This window comes from Capra hircus, chromosome 1 (genome assembly GCF_001704415.2).
Source record: "Capra hircus breed San Clemente chromosome 1, ASM170441v1, whole genome shotgun sequence".
Taxonomy (NCBI): Eukaryota; Metazoa; Chordata; class Mammalia; order Artiodactyla; family Bovidae; genus Capra; species Capra hircus.
Genome location: NC_030808.1, coordinates 149,543,971 through 149,558,595, shown reverse-complemented (window position 1 = coordinate 149,558,595; position 14,625 = coordinate 149,543,971). Strand labels below are relative to the sequence as shown.

General features: G+C 40.1%; 1 protein-coding gene across 6 annotated transcripts in view; it reads right to left on the bottom strand.

Annotated features, from left to right (window-relative positions):
* DYRK1A (dual specificity tyrosine phosphorylation regulated kinase 1A) overlaps positions 1–14,625 on the bottom strand; it is a 145,013-nt gene that overhangs the window by 28,240 nt on the left and 102,148 nt on the right. For 4 of the 6 annotated variants that reach the window (XM_018052834.1, XM_018052830.1, XM_018052841.1 and 1 more), the window contains 4 exons: positions 13,732–13,928; positions 8,631–8,750; positions 6,237–6,425; positions 2,955–3,102 (listed from right to left, as the gene is read on the bottom strand). In XM_018052834.1, coding sequence (XP_017908323.1) covers positions 2,955–3,102; positions 6,237–6,425; positions 8,631–8,750; positions 13,732–13,928 — 654 coding nt within the window. The remainder of the gene's footprint in view (positions 1–2,954; positions 3,103–6,236; positions 6,426–8,630; positions 8,751–13,731; positions 13,929–14,625) is intronic. The other 2 variants (XM_018052842.1, XM_018052838.1) reach the window with 1 other exon arrangement.

Here is a 14,625-nt window from a genome sequence, read left to right as displayed (position 1 = left end):
TGGTACGCTCGCCTTTCTTGTTTTTAGATCATTCCTGACACAAATGACTGCAAGTCAGGATAACACAACTTAACTACTGCCACAGCTCTATAGGGGCCCACAGCCCAACTCAATGCTCAGCAACAGGTACATAAGAATGTCTAATATCCGCTCATAATCACTGAGTTCATAGCTTTAAAATGAAGAACACAGCTCCATGTCACATAAGATACCCCAGAGACATGGGCCAAGTAACAGTTTTGATCTAATTAAGCAGCAGCCACTAAAGGGATGCAAAAGATAACTGATGTCAGAATTCAAATGTGACTATGAAAATCCCTCTAAGAACCTATGATCAGAATGTTCTTCTGATGGAAGATCAATCCACTCAATTCTACTGATTCATCATTCACTTACTGAATATCTATAAATGTGCTGAGCACTAAAGACATTGTCAAAGGAAGCTCAAAAACAAGTATGTACGTTCAGTTTTTTAAACTGAACTTTGGGGAAAATGGAGGGTTGGCAAGACTGTTTTAGACCTAAACTGAATGCTTTTTTAACTAGACCATGGCAGGTAGCAAATAACCCAGATAAGAAATTATGCTATGTGGTAAAAAAGTAGATTATTTCTTTTTTTAAGTTCAAAGACTTAAGACTGTAAAACTCAGAGTAAACTGATCAAATCATTTCAAAATTAAAGTTATTCACACCATAAGAGAGCAATACAACTCCCAGACACCTTAAATTTAATGTATTAACTCTACTGACATGGCTGTGTTTAAAGTTCTCCGTGCTTGTTTTTAGTACAGAACCTCAGTTTCTTGAGACAGTGTACATGAGTTCACCATCTTCCTAAATAAGAACTTAAAAAAAAAAACTCATCCAAAACAGTATCTGTAATGACTCCTGCAATCACTAGAGTCAGTGTATTAAAAACAAAAACAGTAATTATTATAAGTTAACCAAGTAGCTAACATTTTGTGTTTTCTTTCAATAAAGCAGAAATACGTAATTATAGTGATCCTATCAACATTTTCTCTACTACTTAAGCAAAACTTCAAAATAAAACACACAAGAGTGAGGAAGAAGAGGGGAGCTATGTTCAAAGACCATTAAGTCAAGCATCCTTAGAATGTCCTTCCTAGCCTCCTAAGCCCCTTGAACGGAAAAGTGCCCACCTTACACTAAATACACTTGAGTGTGAACAACAAACATGCAATGAATGTGAGAAAAAAGGATTTTAAATACAAATGTTATTACTATGGGTTGTATCAGATATCTACAAAGACAATAAGAAAGAAAAAAATAGTATAAGCTCATTTTATTTTATCAACAGGGAGTGAAGGGTGTTCCATAAATGAAATCTATCTGAACTATACACCTTTAAACATCAATTTTGTTTCTATTATTTTGGGAGGACTAAAGAAACATAATGCTCTCTCTTCATTTCTTAAACAGGAGTCTGCTAATAAAAGTTAACCTCATGCTTATCAGGTAAAGCTAGCATTTCTGACCTAAGTTGCTAATATACATCTATTTTTTTTAAAGTCTGTAATTAATTGGTCCTAAAGTCTCTATTCATTGAAAGGACTGTTGCTGAAGCTAAAATGCTTTGGGCAACTGATATAAAGGGCCGACTCACTGGAAAACACCATGATGCTGGGAAAGACTGAAGGTAAAAGGAAAAGGAGGCAGCAGAAAATGACCAACTCAAAGGACAGGAAATTGAGCAAACTCTGTGAGACAGTGGAGGACAGAGGAGCCTGGTGTGCTACAGTCCATGAGGTCACAAAGAGTCAGACAGGACTCAGCAACTGAACATGACTGAACAGCAACAAAAGCCTCTCTCTTAGAATGTATAATTAGAAGGTGTTTTACCCATGTATCAGTTGGCCCTAGACCTCACTAGTTTCATAATTCTTCTGTCTCTTCTTTCGGGACTCAAAAGAAACACCACAGGATAAGGAAACAAACATAAGCTCTGGAGTTAGATCAAAGCAGATTAAGATTCTCACTCCTAGAACCCTGGAACCTTGGGAATGTTACTCTTTGTACAAACAACCTGTAATATACGGATTCTACTATTAATACCTTCTGTACAGGACTGAAAAGCGTAAGGAACACAGTAGGAGTTCAGGAAATGCGAGCTACTATTTCTCAAGAAGAGCCTGACACCTGAGTCCAGACATACGGGTGTGAGAGTTGGACTATGAAGAAGGCTGAGCGCCGAAGAATTGATGCTTTTGAACTGTGGTGTTGGAGAAGACTCTTGAGAGTCCCTTGGACTGCAGGGAGATCCAACCAGTCCATTCTGAAGGAGATCAGCCCTGGGATTTCTTTGGAGAGAATGATGCTAAAGCTGAAACTCCAGTACTTTGGCTACCTCATGCAAAGAGTTGACTCATTGGAAAAGACTCTGATGCTGGGAGGGATTGGGGGCAGGAGGAGAAGGGGATGACTGAGGATGAGATGGCTGGATGGCATCACTGACTCGATGGTTCTGAGTCTGAGCGAACTCCGGGAGTTGGTGATGGACAGGGAGGCCTGGCGTGCTGCGATTCATGGGGTCTCAAAGAGTCGGACACGACAGCGACTGAACTGAACTGAATCATTAACAACATAATCGCTCACTTCTAATTTCTGAGCTGTACTAGAATGATTAAAGCTAACAGAGAACTCTCTAGATAAACAAGCATCATTAAAGCAAACAAATGATTCTTGCAAGTTGAAAAGCAAGAGCCGCGACTCTCATTTGTTGTCACACTACATACACCTGGAATGTACATTCCCAAAGATCTAAAACATTACTGGTAGATTAAGTAACACATGTAGATTGATGCCCTCCCAACAGAAATAACTGAATTCTTTATTCAATCACTTTAAGATAAAATTAGCAGTTTTCATATGAAAACAATCATTAGCTCATATTGGCAGTCTGAGGCGGAGCACGCTGCGCCTGTTCGCCTGTTTACCTATGTAGTATTTCATTTCAGTGTCATGCTTGTTCATGAGCTCGAGAAGTCGCACTTCTATCTGGGCTTGATTCAGAAAAGCCTTCTTGTTCTTTATTATTTTAATGGCCACCCATTCCTGTTCCACACGATCATATGCCTTTACAACCTAAAAAAGAAAAAAAAGAAATTTCATTAATGAACAATTTAACAACAGCTTACAGTTCACCTTAACTGTACATTTATCTAACTCTTTCTCTGACCTTCCTGACTAAGAGAGATCCTACTCATTTCCATTCAGTAGCATCTATTTACTACTTTGTTACTTTAAATCAATTTTTCAAATGGGTTTCTTTCCCATCCTTACAGTATTTTTAAACATCCACAAAACAGAAAACTTTCTTAAAATTAGACTATTTTCCTCCTTCAGAAGTAAATTATAAATCTTGACATGTACTTTGGTTTTTGTTTTTAACTTCTCACTAAATAGCATCGTTAAAACTATTCTTTTAACTAAAAAAAAAAAAAAGCTGGCTTAAATTCCAAGCCTATGTGTGAGATATTTAAAAGGTGTTATCTGAAAAATGTAGATAACTTTCTAAATTTAAATTATATACTCATAGATAAAAACTTAGACCTATACCAGAAGAATTAGTTCATGCTTAAAAAAAGTGATAAATTACCAGGAAATAAGTTTAAAATGCCGTAGTTAGGGGATTTTGAGTTTTAAAATGAGAATGAATGCTAAGGAAGCAGAACAGTCATGTGCAAATCACTATGCACACCTCCAGTTTAAAATTTTACTCATTTAAAATAAATTTCACACTCCTACAAATTTACACATAACTTAGAAAATACATAGTTTAAAAACTGTGCAGTTAATGTTATGTGTCTTTTAAATCAGAGGGACCCATGGAAACCTCTGACTGAGCGGGTCTGATATTCTTCTGTGTCACTGGCCGTGTAGACTGTCCCAGGAGTTGCAGTCTACTACTGCCTGGATCCCAATGGTCTCCAGGACAAAGGCCACTAACGGGGGGCCCAACCATTCACTGACTTAGCAAATAGCTAACCGGCTCAGTGCTAAAGCAATGTTTCCAACCCCGAATGACACATTCAGTAGGCTGTTTTCAAATATACCAATGTTCAGAATCCAGTCACAGCGAGTCTGGTTTAATTGTTTGGAGCCCAGACACTGTCCTCCCTCCCCTCTACCCCCTTGACCCCCAAAGCGCCCTGAAGACTTCAATGTGCAACCAGGACTGCCCACCACTGCCTTAAGAAACGTAGCAGCCACTTCTTTGACGAGGATCTGGCAGAGAACTTAGTCTGACCCAGACAATACGGCAAGCGACATGTCCTGACCCTGAACATACTCCAGCCTAGGAGAAAGGTATCAATCAGTCTGACCTGGTAAACTGGTTTGGATGTCAAAGAAGGCTATGTCGTCACAGGTTTGCTATGCTCATTTGATCTTAGGAAACAAGAGTATGAGAAAATTAAAATAAGGGGGTGGGGGAGGTCACGGTGAGCTCAAAGACCGAGTACTGAAGGGAACCTAAGCTGAGCAAACAGGCAGCGTGGCCACAGTTTTCACGGCGCACACCACAGAAGGGAGAGCAACGTGCTGCAGAGAGGAGCTGCCTGACACCGGGCAATTCTGAAGGTGGGGATGACAGTCACTCTACCTAGGATGTTCACAGCCTTACTTAAAAGGGAGGCCTCAGAAATGCCTTGCCTTAAACGGCTTGCATAGAGAAAGCAGAAGTTGCTTCTACCACAATGTGAAAAGTGAAAGAAAGGGCATCCCTGGTGGCTCAGACGGTAAAGAATCCACCTGCCAATGCAGGAGACCCAGGTTCAATCCCTGGGTCGGGAAGATCCTCTGGAGAAGGGAATGGCTACCCACTCCAGTATTCACGCCCAGAGAATCCCATGGACAGAGAAGCCTGGATAAAGAGGGATTCCCCCAGACACTGAGAATCCTGACTCAGGAGAAGAAGAGGTTACTCATCAACGGGAAAGGCCCCAAACTATGTATAATTACAACAAGTCTCTGGAATCGTGGAAAGGGACAGACATGTTAGACACACACCACCAGGCCTGGCAGAGCCACACCAGAATTACAGAGGTCTTCTAAGAACCTCATTCATATTTCCCTATAGGTCTAACCTTGATCTGTCTGGGCCCAGAGCTGTGGCTGTTTTGCCCTAAGCATGATTAGACTAACACATGCTGAATTTTTCCTCACTGGTTGAAAAGAGGCATATTTTTGCTTTCCTGCAGGGCAGGAACAGATAAGTAAGAGTACACAGGTTTCATAGTTAAAACAAAAACAAAAACAATCTCCAAAATCCATAAAAATCACCAAAAAAGGCACAATATTTGCACCGCAAATTAATAACTGACTCACTGCACAAAAGCTACAAGGCAAAGGAGACTGGGATTAACAGTAAATCATACCTCAAACAAAACAGCTCTGTGACTTGATGACACGGGATGAGAGAAGACAGGGAGACGTACAGATGGAAACAGCTGGGAGCCTCACACCCAGACGAAAGTTTTTTAACAGGGCAAGGAGGGAGGTCTGGCAGCTCTGAATCTGGGCATAGGTGAGGCAAGAGGCTAACACAGTTAAGGTTTGCGCTTCGTCCTGGGCAAGTGAGAGACGAGAGCCACAGGTGGAGAGAAGAGGCCAGGGACGAAGAGACACACTAGGCCGGCCTGAAGGATCCCACCCGTCAGAATGATGCCCATCACAGTACTAGCAATGCTGATGCCGTGAGGACTTAACAGCAGACCCTCTGTCCACTCAGAGGCCTGACGGAGCTGGAGGAGGGGCTGAGGACCAGCTCGGGGCCCAGCCCTGGGCGTCCAAGTCTCTCAGATGAGAGGACACCTGCTGAGGCAGCTGAAAATGGTCATTTGTTGCCCCTTTTGAGGAGGATGATTAGGCAGGAAGGCAATTATCTCCAGCATACATCAGGAAGAACCATCCAGAGACTAAAAGCCCAATGAAAGAGGCCGTACTATCTGTTAGTGATTCAAATCACTTAGTAAAAATAACTACTTGGTAGCTACAGTAACTCTGTGAAACAAATAGAAAGTCTAATAGAGTTTTTATAGCTGATGCAGCTGATAATAGTTTTACTAACTTTAGAGAACTATAATAACCCAAATACTTACATATCCATTCTTTATATCTATTTACAACTATTAGAAGTGTACTACTGAGAAAAGGCTATAATAACATGACTCACGGAGAAGTTCTCATTTATAAAATTCAGCAACTTGTTAGATTACCTGTCCAAAGGAACCTTTGCCTATTAAGGAGTCAATTTCGTAACGATCCATCCACTTTTCTCCGTTTTTTACAATATAATCATAGTTATCATCATCATAACCATCGTTGTAAACCTTCCGCTCCTTCTTATGACTAGAATCGTCTCCCTGGCCCTGTTGGTGTCTCCGCTTCTTTTTTGCATAGTAAACCTAAAATGAGAGAATCTAGTGTTAACTGTGTAATTAAAAATCATGAGGCATGGAGTGGCACCATATATATACATACATATCAAGAGTACATATGAGACAAATCTGCCAACAGTAAGAAACTGATGAACTTTTATTCTATGGAACAAAAAAAAGACAGAAATTTCTATAGTTGCTATTTGAATTACAGATTAACTCTAATATATATCAAATAAAAAACACCTACAGAAAAATTCACTTTAGTATTATACTGTTCATACGTTTTATAAATAGGAGATATTAAGTGAGTAGGCCAGTCTCCCATCAAGAAAAGCAACAGGACCTGATTTACATTTATTTTTCAAACTAAGGTATAATTTACATACAGTGAGCTGGTATAGATCCTAGGAGTGTATAATATAAGGAACTTTGGGAAAACGTATATGCTGATATAAACAACAGATGCTAACCGCGCCCCCTTCTAGTCAATCCCAATTTTATATTTGACCCTAAAGCAAAAGATTTCAGAAATGAAAGGTGAAATGCGTATGAACTGATATTTTACTAATATGGGAAGGGCCGCTGAGACAGGCTCGGCTTTAAGCTTACGACAACAAAGTAACGAAAACCAGTCAGGCCCCCTCCCCCCACACTCAAGGGCACTGAAGCCGTGGTTGATCACAGACTGAGTTATTTTCCTTGTATCTGTTTTTCTTATGAAACCGTTTCTAAGACTAGTAAAAAATAACAGGTGGACTAGGCAATAGTTCTGCTGCTGCTGCTGCTGCTGCTGAGTCGCTTCAGTCGTGTCCGACTCTGTGCGACCCCATAGACGGCAGCCCACCAGGCTCCCCCGTCCCTGGGATTCTCCAGGCAAGAACACTGGAGTGGGTTGCCATTTCCTTCTCCAATGCACGAAAGTGAAAAGTGAAAGGGAAGTCGCTCAGTCATGTACAGCTCTTCGCAACCCCATAGATCGCAGCCTACCAGGCTCCTCTGTCCATGGGATTTTCCAGGCGGGAGTACTGGAGTGGGGTGCCATCGCCTTCTCCCAGTAGTTGGTAATTAATGAGGCAATAGTTCAAGTAATTGGTAACTAACTTTGAGGAAATGATAAATTACACTCCATAAAGCAATATCAGAAAAACTAGTTTACAAGGTAACAGTTAAAAACAAGCTTCAACAAAGCTACTTAGCAGTATTAGTTTATCAGATTATTTTCAGATGACCAAAAACTAGTTTGAAACATCTTTTAGAACATATAAATTGTAAACAAAATCCAACTTAGAAATGTTCCTCATTGAGTTCACTTCAATTTTATCTTGCCACATTGCCACAATAATACTGGCATTAAACAGCACCAAACTGCTAAGAAATTTATACACACATAAGAACATCTTTTTAAATGGCTCTCAAGCTGGTAGAAGATAAGTCTTTAATGTGGAAGTATGTAGGGCCCCACTGGAAGAGGAAAGAGAGCTGAGGTGTGACCACCCGTCTCTAGAAAAGCTCATTTACTAATTCACTATACAGCTAGAGTTGATGTTAGAAGCAAATAACAACCAAGCCAAAGGGCTAAAACACCAGAAAAATAATTTCTCAAAGTGAAGAGTCACGTTGGAAGATGAGTAATTCATACTGCTATGTTTTTTATGCTACTTAATCCCACCAAAAAGGCTTTCAGGTATCATACAGTGAAAGGATACAGATAAAAAAGAACACTCATTAAAAAGAAAATTTTAAACCACACAAATATAGATATTATCAGATAAACTAGGCCAAACGCCTGTTAACTGAGCATTAAACACATATCAGAGCTTCCTGACATCTCTGGCAAAAGCAGAAACAGATACATAAAAAATTAAGCAAAATTCTGTAACACTTTCATACTTTTACATTATCACTATTCCCTCCCTTTCCTCTGAAGTTTTGGAGAAGGGGTATTATAGAAATTATAACTCAGCATGTATTAAATATAACTTTGAAAAAGAAGGGAAGTTACTCACAATTATCTTTTTACAATTCTTGTTTATACAGCATCTTTCTTTTACACAATTATGACGCTTTTATCTATAAACCGATAACCTACCAGTCTTCATAATAGTCATCAATATGACAATCCTTGGGAATTAAAAGTAATTTTAATATGTTTAAACACACTACAAAATAACTTGTTTCCTCCACTCTATGGCGAGATAGACGCCGTAATAGCAAATCAACAGTTCTTACCTCATTAATATGCTTATATGTTTTGATCAAGTCAACAGAAAGTTTTCTCAGGGGAGCAGTAGCTGGATCACGGAAGGTTTGGGGCATCCGCCTCTGTAACATGACAATATCAGGCATCACCTTAAATAGACAGAGAAGACTAGCACTTTAACTATGCTGTGCTGGTATGAACTCCCTCTTCTGTAACCTGTGCATATGCATTTAAAACAAAACAGACATCCACATTAGAACATGAGACATTCACATGAAACATTCTCGCTTGGTCATCTCTTTCAACCGGAATCCAATGAAGACAACCACTGGAACAAATAAATGAAATTAGCAAACAATATACCCAGCTGCGAAGCCTTCAATTTTGTTTCCCAAATTTAACGAGAGGATTACAGACATCCCCCTGGTCCAGGAGACATGCAGAGGCTGCCCCAAAGGGCTTCTCCACTGTACAATCGGCCTAAGGAAAAATTTCTTCTGAATGGTTCCTTCAGCCTGGCCTGGTTCACAACAGGCACACAGCGCCTGCCGGGAGCACCGCTGATATCTGCTCTCGTGCCTTCGAGCTGACCAAGGAGACCCACCCTCTGCCTTAACACATCCGACGGCCCCTCCACACTCCCTCTGCCCACCCTGCACGGCACCTGCCACCACCTAATATCCTGGTATACGTTTACTGGGTTACTGGTTTTAGTTTTTTCTCTTCCTTCCCCTACTGGGGAAACGCCACATGAGGCAGATATAGCTGACCAATGCTGTATTCCCTCTGCCTACAACAGGAGCAGACATACTGTCTGAAACACAGTAGACATTTAATAAATATGTGATGAATAAACAAGAGAATCCATAATACTAATATCCCTATCTACAATTACACTAGCAGCTGACCAAAAGTAAGTTCCAGAGAACACCTTAAAGCTAATGAAACCTTCTTTTTAAAAACTCATTTCAACCACACTCCCAACCCAAAGCTAATCCACGTCTCTTTCATCATCCAATAAGCAGTCAGGGTTCAACTGAGGGCCTCTGGCTAGATGGGGGATGGAATAGGAAACACAAACGTCCTCCAAACACAAACACAACACACCCAGAAATACTGCAACTGGCACACCAGTGACCCTAGAGGGTGTGTTCACCCAATTCCTCTGCCTCATCTCAAGCCTCAGCAAAGGGGTTCCCAGAAGGTCTTCCGTGACCAACAGATCCTCCAAGGCAATTACAGATGTCAAGGTACCCTCCATCACCACCACCAGTCACCCTTGGGCTGCTGTCCAGCTCTCATAACAGACATACTAGCAAAACCAGCGAGCCCCCAGTCACCCTAAGGGGCAGAGAGACACCAGGTATCACACAAAGGCCTCAGAGAAATGTCTGGAGTCTTGGGAAAACGAACCCACAATAAGCAAACAGAGAAGACGGTTGTCAGGACGGAACAGGAAAGAACCCCATCCCTGTGGCATGAAGAGATGGCGTGATCGTAGTGCTTACCTAGCTGTACTCCTCTTTTTTTTCTATGAAACAAGTGGAAATTTTATTTGCGCTAAATGTGAGGATAACAACCTGGGAACAACAATTTAAGACACCAGAATTGTCTTGCCTCTGCAGTTTCTCTTAAACCAACATTAACATCAGTTTCCTCTGCATCTATACTCAAACCCTAAGTTTTCTGCACTCAGTATATGAGTGTGTGCTATGGGCTTGCCATGTCACCAAACACGGCTCTCCTCTTCCACAACTAGCCAAACTGCCAACAAGGCCACACCAATTAGCTAATTCTAAATACCTTACTTTTATGTACTCTGGCCACAGAAATTACTATTTCAGGGGCATCTGTATGTATAAACCAGATGAATTCCACCCACAAAAAACTGGCCTTTAGATAAGACCGCATTTCACTGCTTGAGATGGTGCCTTGTACAGAGCAGGCACTCAAAATTCATTTCTACATGAATTTTGAAAAAACAAATTCATTTCTACAAACTAAACAACTCTTTCTTCACTAACTTTCATTGTAAGTTCATGTTAAGTAACTCTATCTTCTGTTTTTCACTGCTGTGGTACAATAAGCACCAATCCAGAGTTAGAAAATAACTTGTCCAAATACATACTCAGTTATAAATCTATACTAAGACTCAAAGCATCTGATGCTTTATCCACTTCCACCTCCTCACAGTCACAAGGTCAGGAGAAGGTAATGTGGCCAGCTCCCTTCCTCCCTTCCACCGCTGGGCGAAAGCCCATGGTGTCCAGAGGAGCCAGGAGCCCCCAGCCTTCACACCGCCCCAGCGTCCTCACTGAAGAGGAAGCTGCGAGCTCCCCTCCCGTGGCCGCAGCTCTCTGGCTCTGGAGGCCAAAGGAAGCCTCATCCGGACGCTCCTGCCTGTGTGAAGACACAGATCACTCTCTCTCGCATACAGACACAAAGCAGGAGTTCACACCTCCTGCGAGGTGAGTTACAAGAGCTCAATCAATCTTCCTTGAAAAGAGCCCACAGTGTTAAGTGCTAGGACTTCATTTAAAATTGATTTCTAGTTTTCGAGTTTAATAATACCTATTCCATTTATTTTATTTATGTTTCCCTTATATTTTCATATGTAGTGGAGAATGAGAAACACTATGTCCTGCCTTTTTTGCTATTTTGAGAGCTATTAATAAACCTGAATAGCATATGTAAGACATATCCAGAATACGCAGTTTAAGAACCATGAAACGTAGTCTGAAAACAGCCCAGAGAGAGACAGCATTCTGAACATCAATCACACTTGTCTACATTTACTTTTACTACATTTATCTTTTGATAAAACTGTGGTTAAACTTATATGAAATAAACTCACACAAGAAAGACTAACTACCAGAAACAACATGTTAAGTTAGTTCCTTTCAACTTACTTGTACAATAAATCTTATTTAAAAAGCACCAATAGGATGATCAGTAAGAAACAATGGAAATCAAGTAACAAAATTAGAGAACCTCAGAGCTAGAAAGTACTCTGGTGAGTCCAGTCTAAGGTCCCAATCTTACGTTCAAGGAACCGAGAGAAGGTTCCAGGTGCCCTGAGCCAAGTCCCTCAACCAGCTCATGACAAGACCTGAAGTTCGTATCTGATGCCCGCAGACCACGCCACATCAGTGCCTTTACACTTCATTTCCTAAATGAGCTTTTAATCTGACTGCCTTTTAGATTCCGGGATTTCTGGAGTTTGGCAGAAGTATCTGGCTGAATATTATTACTTAGAAGATGGTCTTTTTTACATCATATGAATCTTCAAAAACATTTTACAGCTTAAAATGGAAATGCTAAGTAACTTATCTCTTACTGGAAAATAACCCTCAAGATGTCGGTTCTATCTAAAAATAGGTACTTTGCTAACTAAATTACCGACTACAATCATATAAACAAACAATAACTTTAAAGGACTGGATGTTTTCCCTAGCCCTCCGTAGACGCCAAGTGTTAGAACTGAAAGAGCACTCTATGTGAGCAGCAGCGAGCCTGGCCTGGGCCCAGGACTGCTTACAATCCTGGAGAAGGCAACAATGGGAGTTCAGGCCCTTCAGCTGTAAAGAGACTGAAAACGACGCCTGCCTGATAGGCCGATTTTGAACAAGTGGGAAAATGAATCCAAACGTACTCTGTTTCTTCAAAGTACAGTGTCAACAGATGACTGCGCTATTACTCTTTCTGGGTGTCCAAAGAATTTTGTTCTGGTACACACAACACTATCCAATTCTGACCAACTGTTCCAATTCTTAAACATACAACTTCTCAATTTACTGTATAAAACAAATTATTACGTCCTGCCATAATTTACCTTATATTTAACTGTGACTGTTATTACTCACATGCAGTGTCATTTTATAAATGTAAAGTCAGTTCAACTATGATCAAATCTTACTATAATATATACAAGAGAGTCCTCAAATAATGATGTTACTTAGGTGGGTCTATTCTAAGGTCCCAATCTTATACTCAAGGAACAGAAAGAAGGGTCCAGGTACCTGACTCAAGTCCCACAGCCAGATCGAGAGTCAGGACCTGAAGTCCACGTCTCATGACCGGCAGACCACGCCATGTCAATGCACGGTAGCCAATAGCTCATTAAAACTATGTGTTATTGAATTAGAAAAAAACATGTTTCCTCAAAAACTCCAGTGTTAGAAGTACTTTGAAATTTTCTAAGTTTGTGTTTACATTAAAAGATCTAAACAGTGACAAACCAAATTCCTAAGTACCTGGGAAAACAGTCATTTTAAACACGCACATACACTCAGTCTCAGTAAGGAACGAGACTTTACCAGAACTGTAGCTAGTGGTGCATGGGGATAACCCAGAGAGATGTTATGGGGAGGGAGGTGGGAGGGGGGTTCATGTTTGGGAACGCATGTAAGAATTAAAGATTTTAAAATTTAAAAAATAAAAAACAAACAACAACAAAAAAAAACACAAACTCCCCAAATCAAAAAAGCAACATAGTGGATACAGTTAACTCAGGAAGGTATTAAAAATACACACATATACACACACGCATGTCTGTATATACATCCAGAGATGTCAGCATATTACATCTATTACAGCACTTTACACTTACACTATCTATCTTACGTGAACTCACTGAATCTTTAGTCTGAGTGTTAAAATGAGAAGCATGGTTAACTTATATTTTTTCTTTTTAATTTTAATGAGTTTCATATTTAATTCTATAAAAGTATACTAAAGTAATTTCTAACAGTAGGAAGTCTGCACTTTAAGTTTGCTATAATGGAATCTGACTTGTTTTCCTGTAACTTACATTTTTCTACCTAAATGCTTTCCCATAAAAACAGCTTTAAAGTTTTTAAATTTTAACTAATATTCTTTATTAGAAATAACTCCCCCTTCTCACTGCAGAATGAGAAAATTTGAATTAAAGTAAAATACATAAGGAAAAAGAAAAAAAATCCAACAAACTTTCAAATGCAAATTTCTCAACATCGTCTTTTCGTCAATCTGGAATCCCCCATCACATGCAAAACTGAGAAACATTAAGGCATTTTGCCTATTTACTATTTTATCATTTTGAGGCATAAATTGCCATCCCAACACATCACTAGGAATACATTGTGAACATACCTGGTTAGTTAGAGGTTGCTGAATCTGGTCAGAGTAAGATAAGGCAGAAACCTGTTGGTCACTTATGTTTGGCTGGCGACGGTCACTGTACTGATGTGAATGGGGCATCTGTCCAGCCATCTGAAGGCCAGCAGCATGGAATGAAAATGACGGTGCAAGCCGAACAGATGAAGGTTTGCATGCTGAAGTCTCTCCTCCTGCGAGAAGATAACAAGTGTGGTTTAATGGATGCACTCATATCCTGACATTTCTATCTTTTGACCTATCTGATAACTCTTTAAAATAAGGATTTCAGGTTGTTCTATAAATATTAAAAGTCTTTAAAACTGCAAACAAGGATATGATATTCAACATAACTGCTGTACGATAAATGGTACAAAACCTAACACTGATTAAAATGAGTATATATAAGCCTGTTTCAAGAGAAAACCTTAAGCAAATCTTTCTGTAAACTAATGGAAATAACCTTTAATACTTACTTTCACATATTAGATCTTTATCAATTAAGAACCATAAGTTGCAAAAGTAATCTCTGAATTCCTGTGAAGGGCCTGACCAACAGATCAGCTCTTTAGAAATCAATTCAAAGGAACACTGCCGAGAGTCTGCTCCGCAACTGCCAGGTGTATGGCCATCAATAACCAACATCCCCCCAAACCAGGTGGAAAACTGGTCCTAGTGGTGCTCACCACTGACATGGGTAATTAAAAGTTGAGTACACAACTCATGGAAACAAATTTCTCTGACTCTTCCAACACAGTCCTTAGGGAACCCAGACCAGGAAAGCCTGCCACAAAAACGAACAATCGAGAATCATCCCACAGGTAGGCTGGGACCATGGTCATGATTTTTCAAGGCAGGAAAGAAAAATGAAGATTTTGTTCCTGAAAGTAT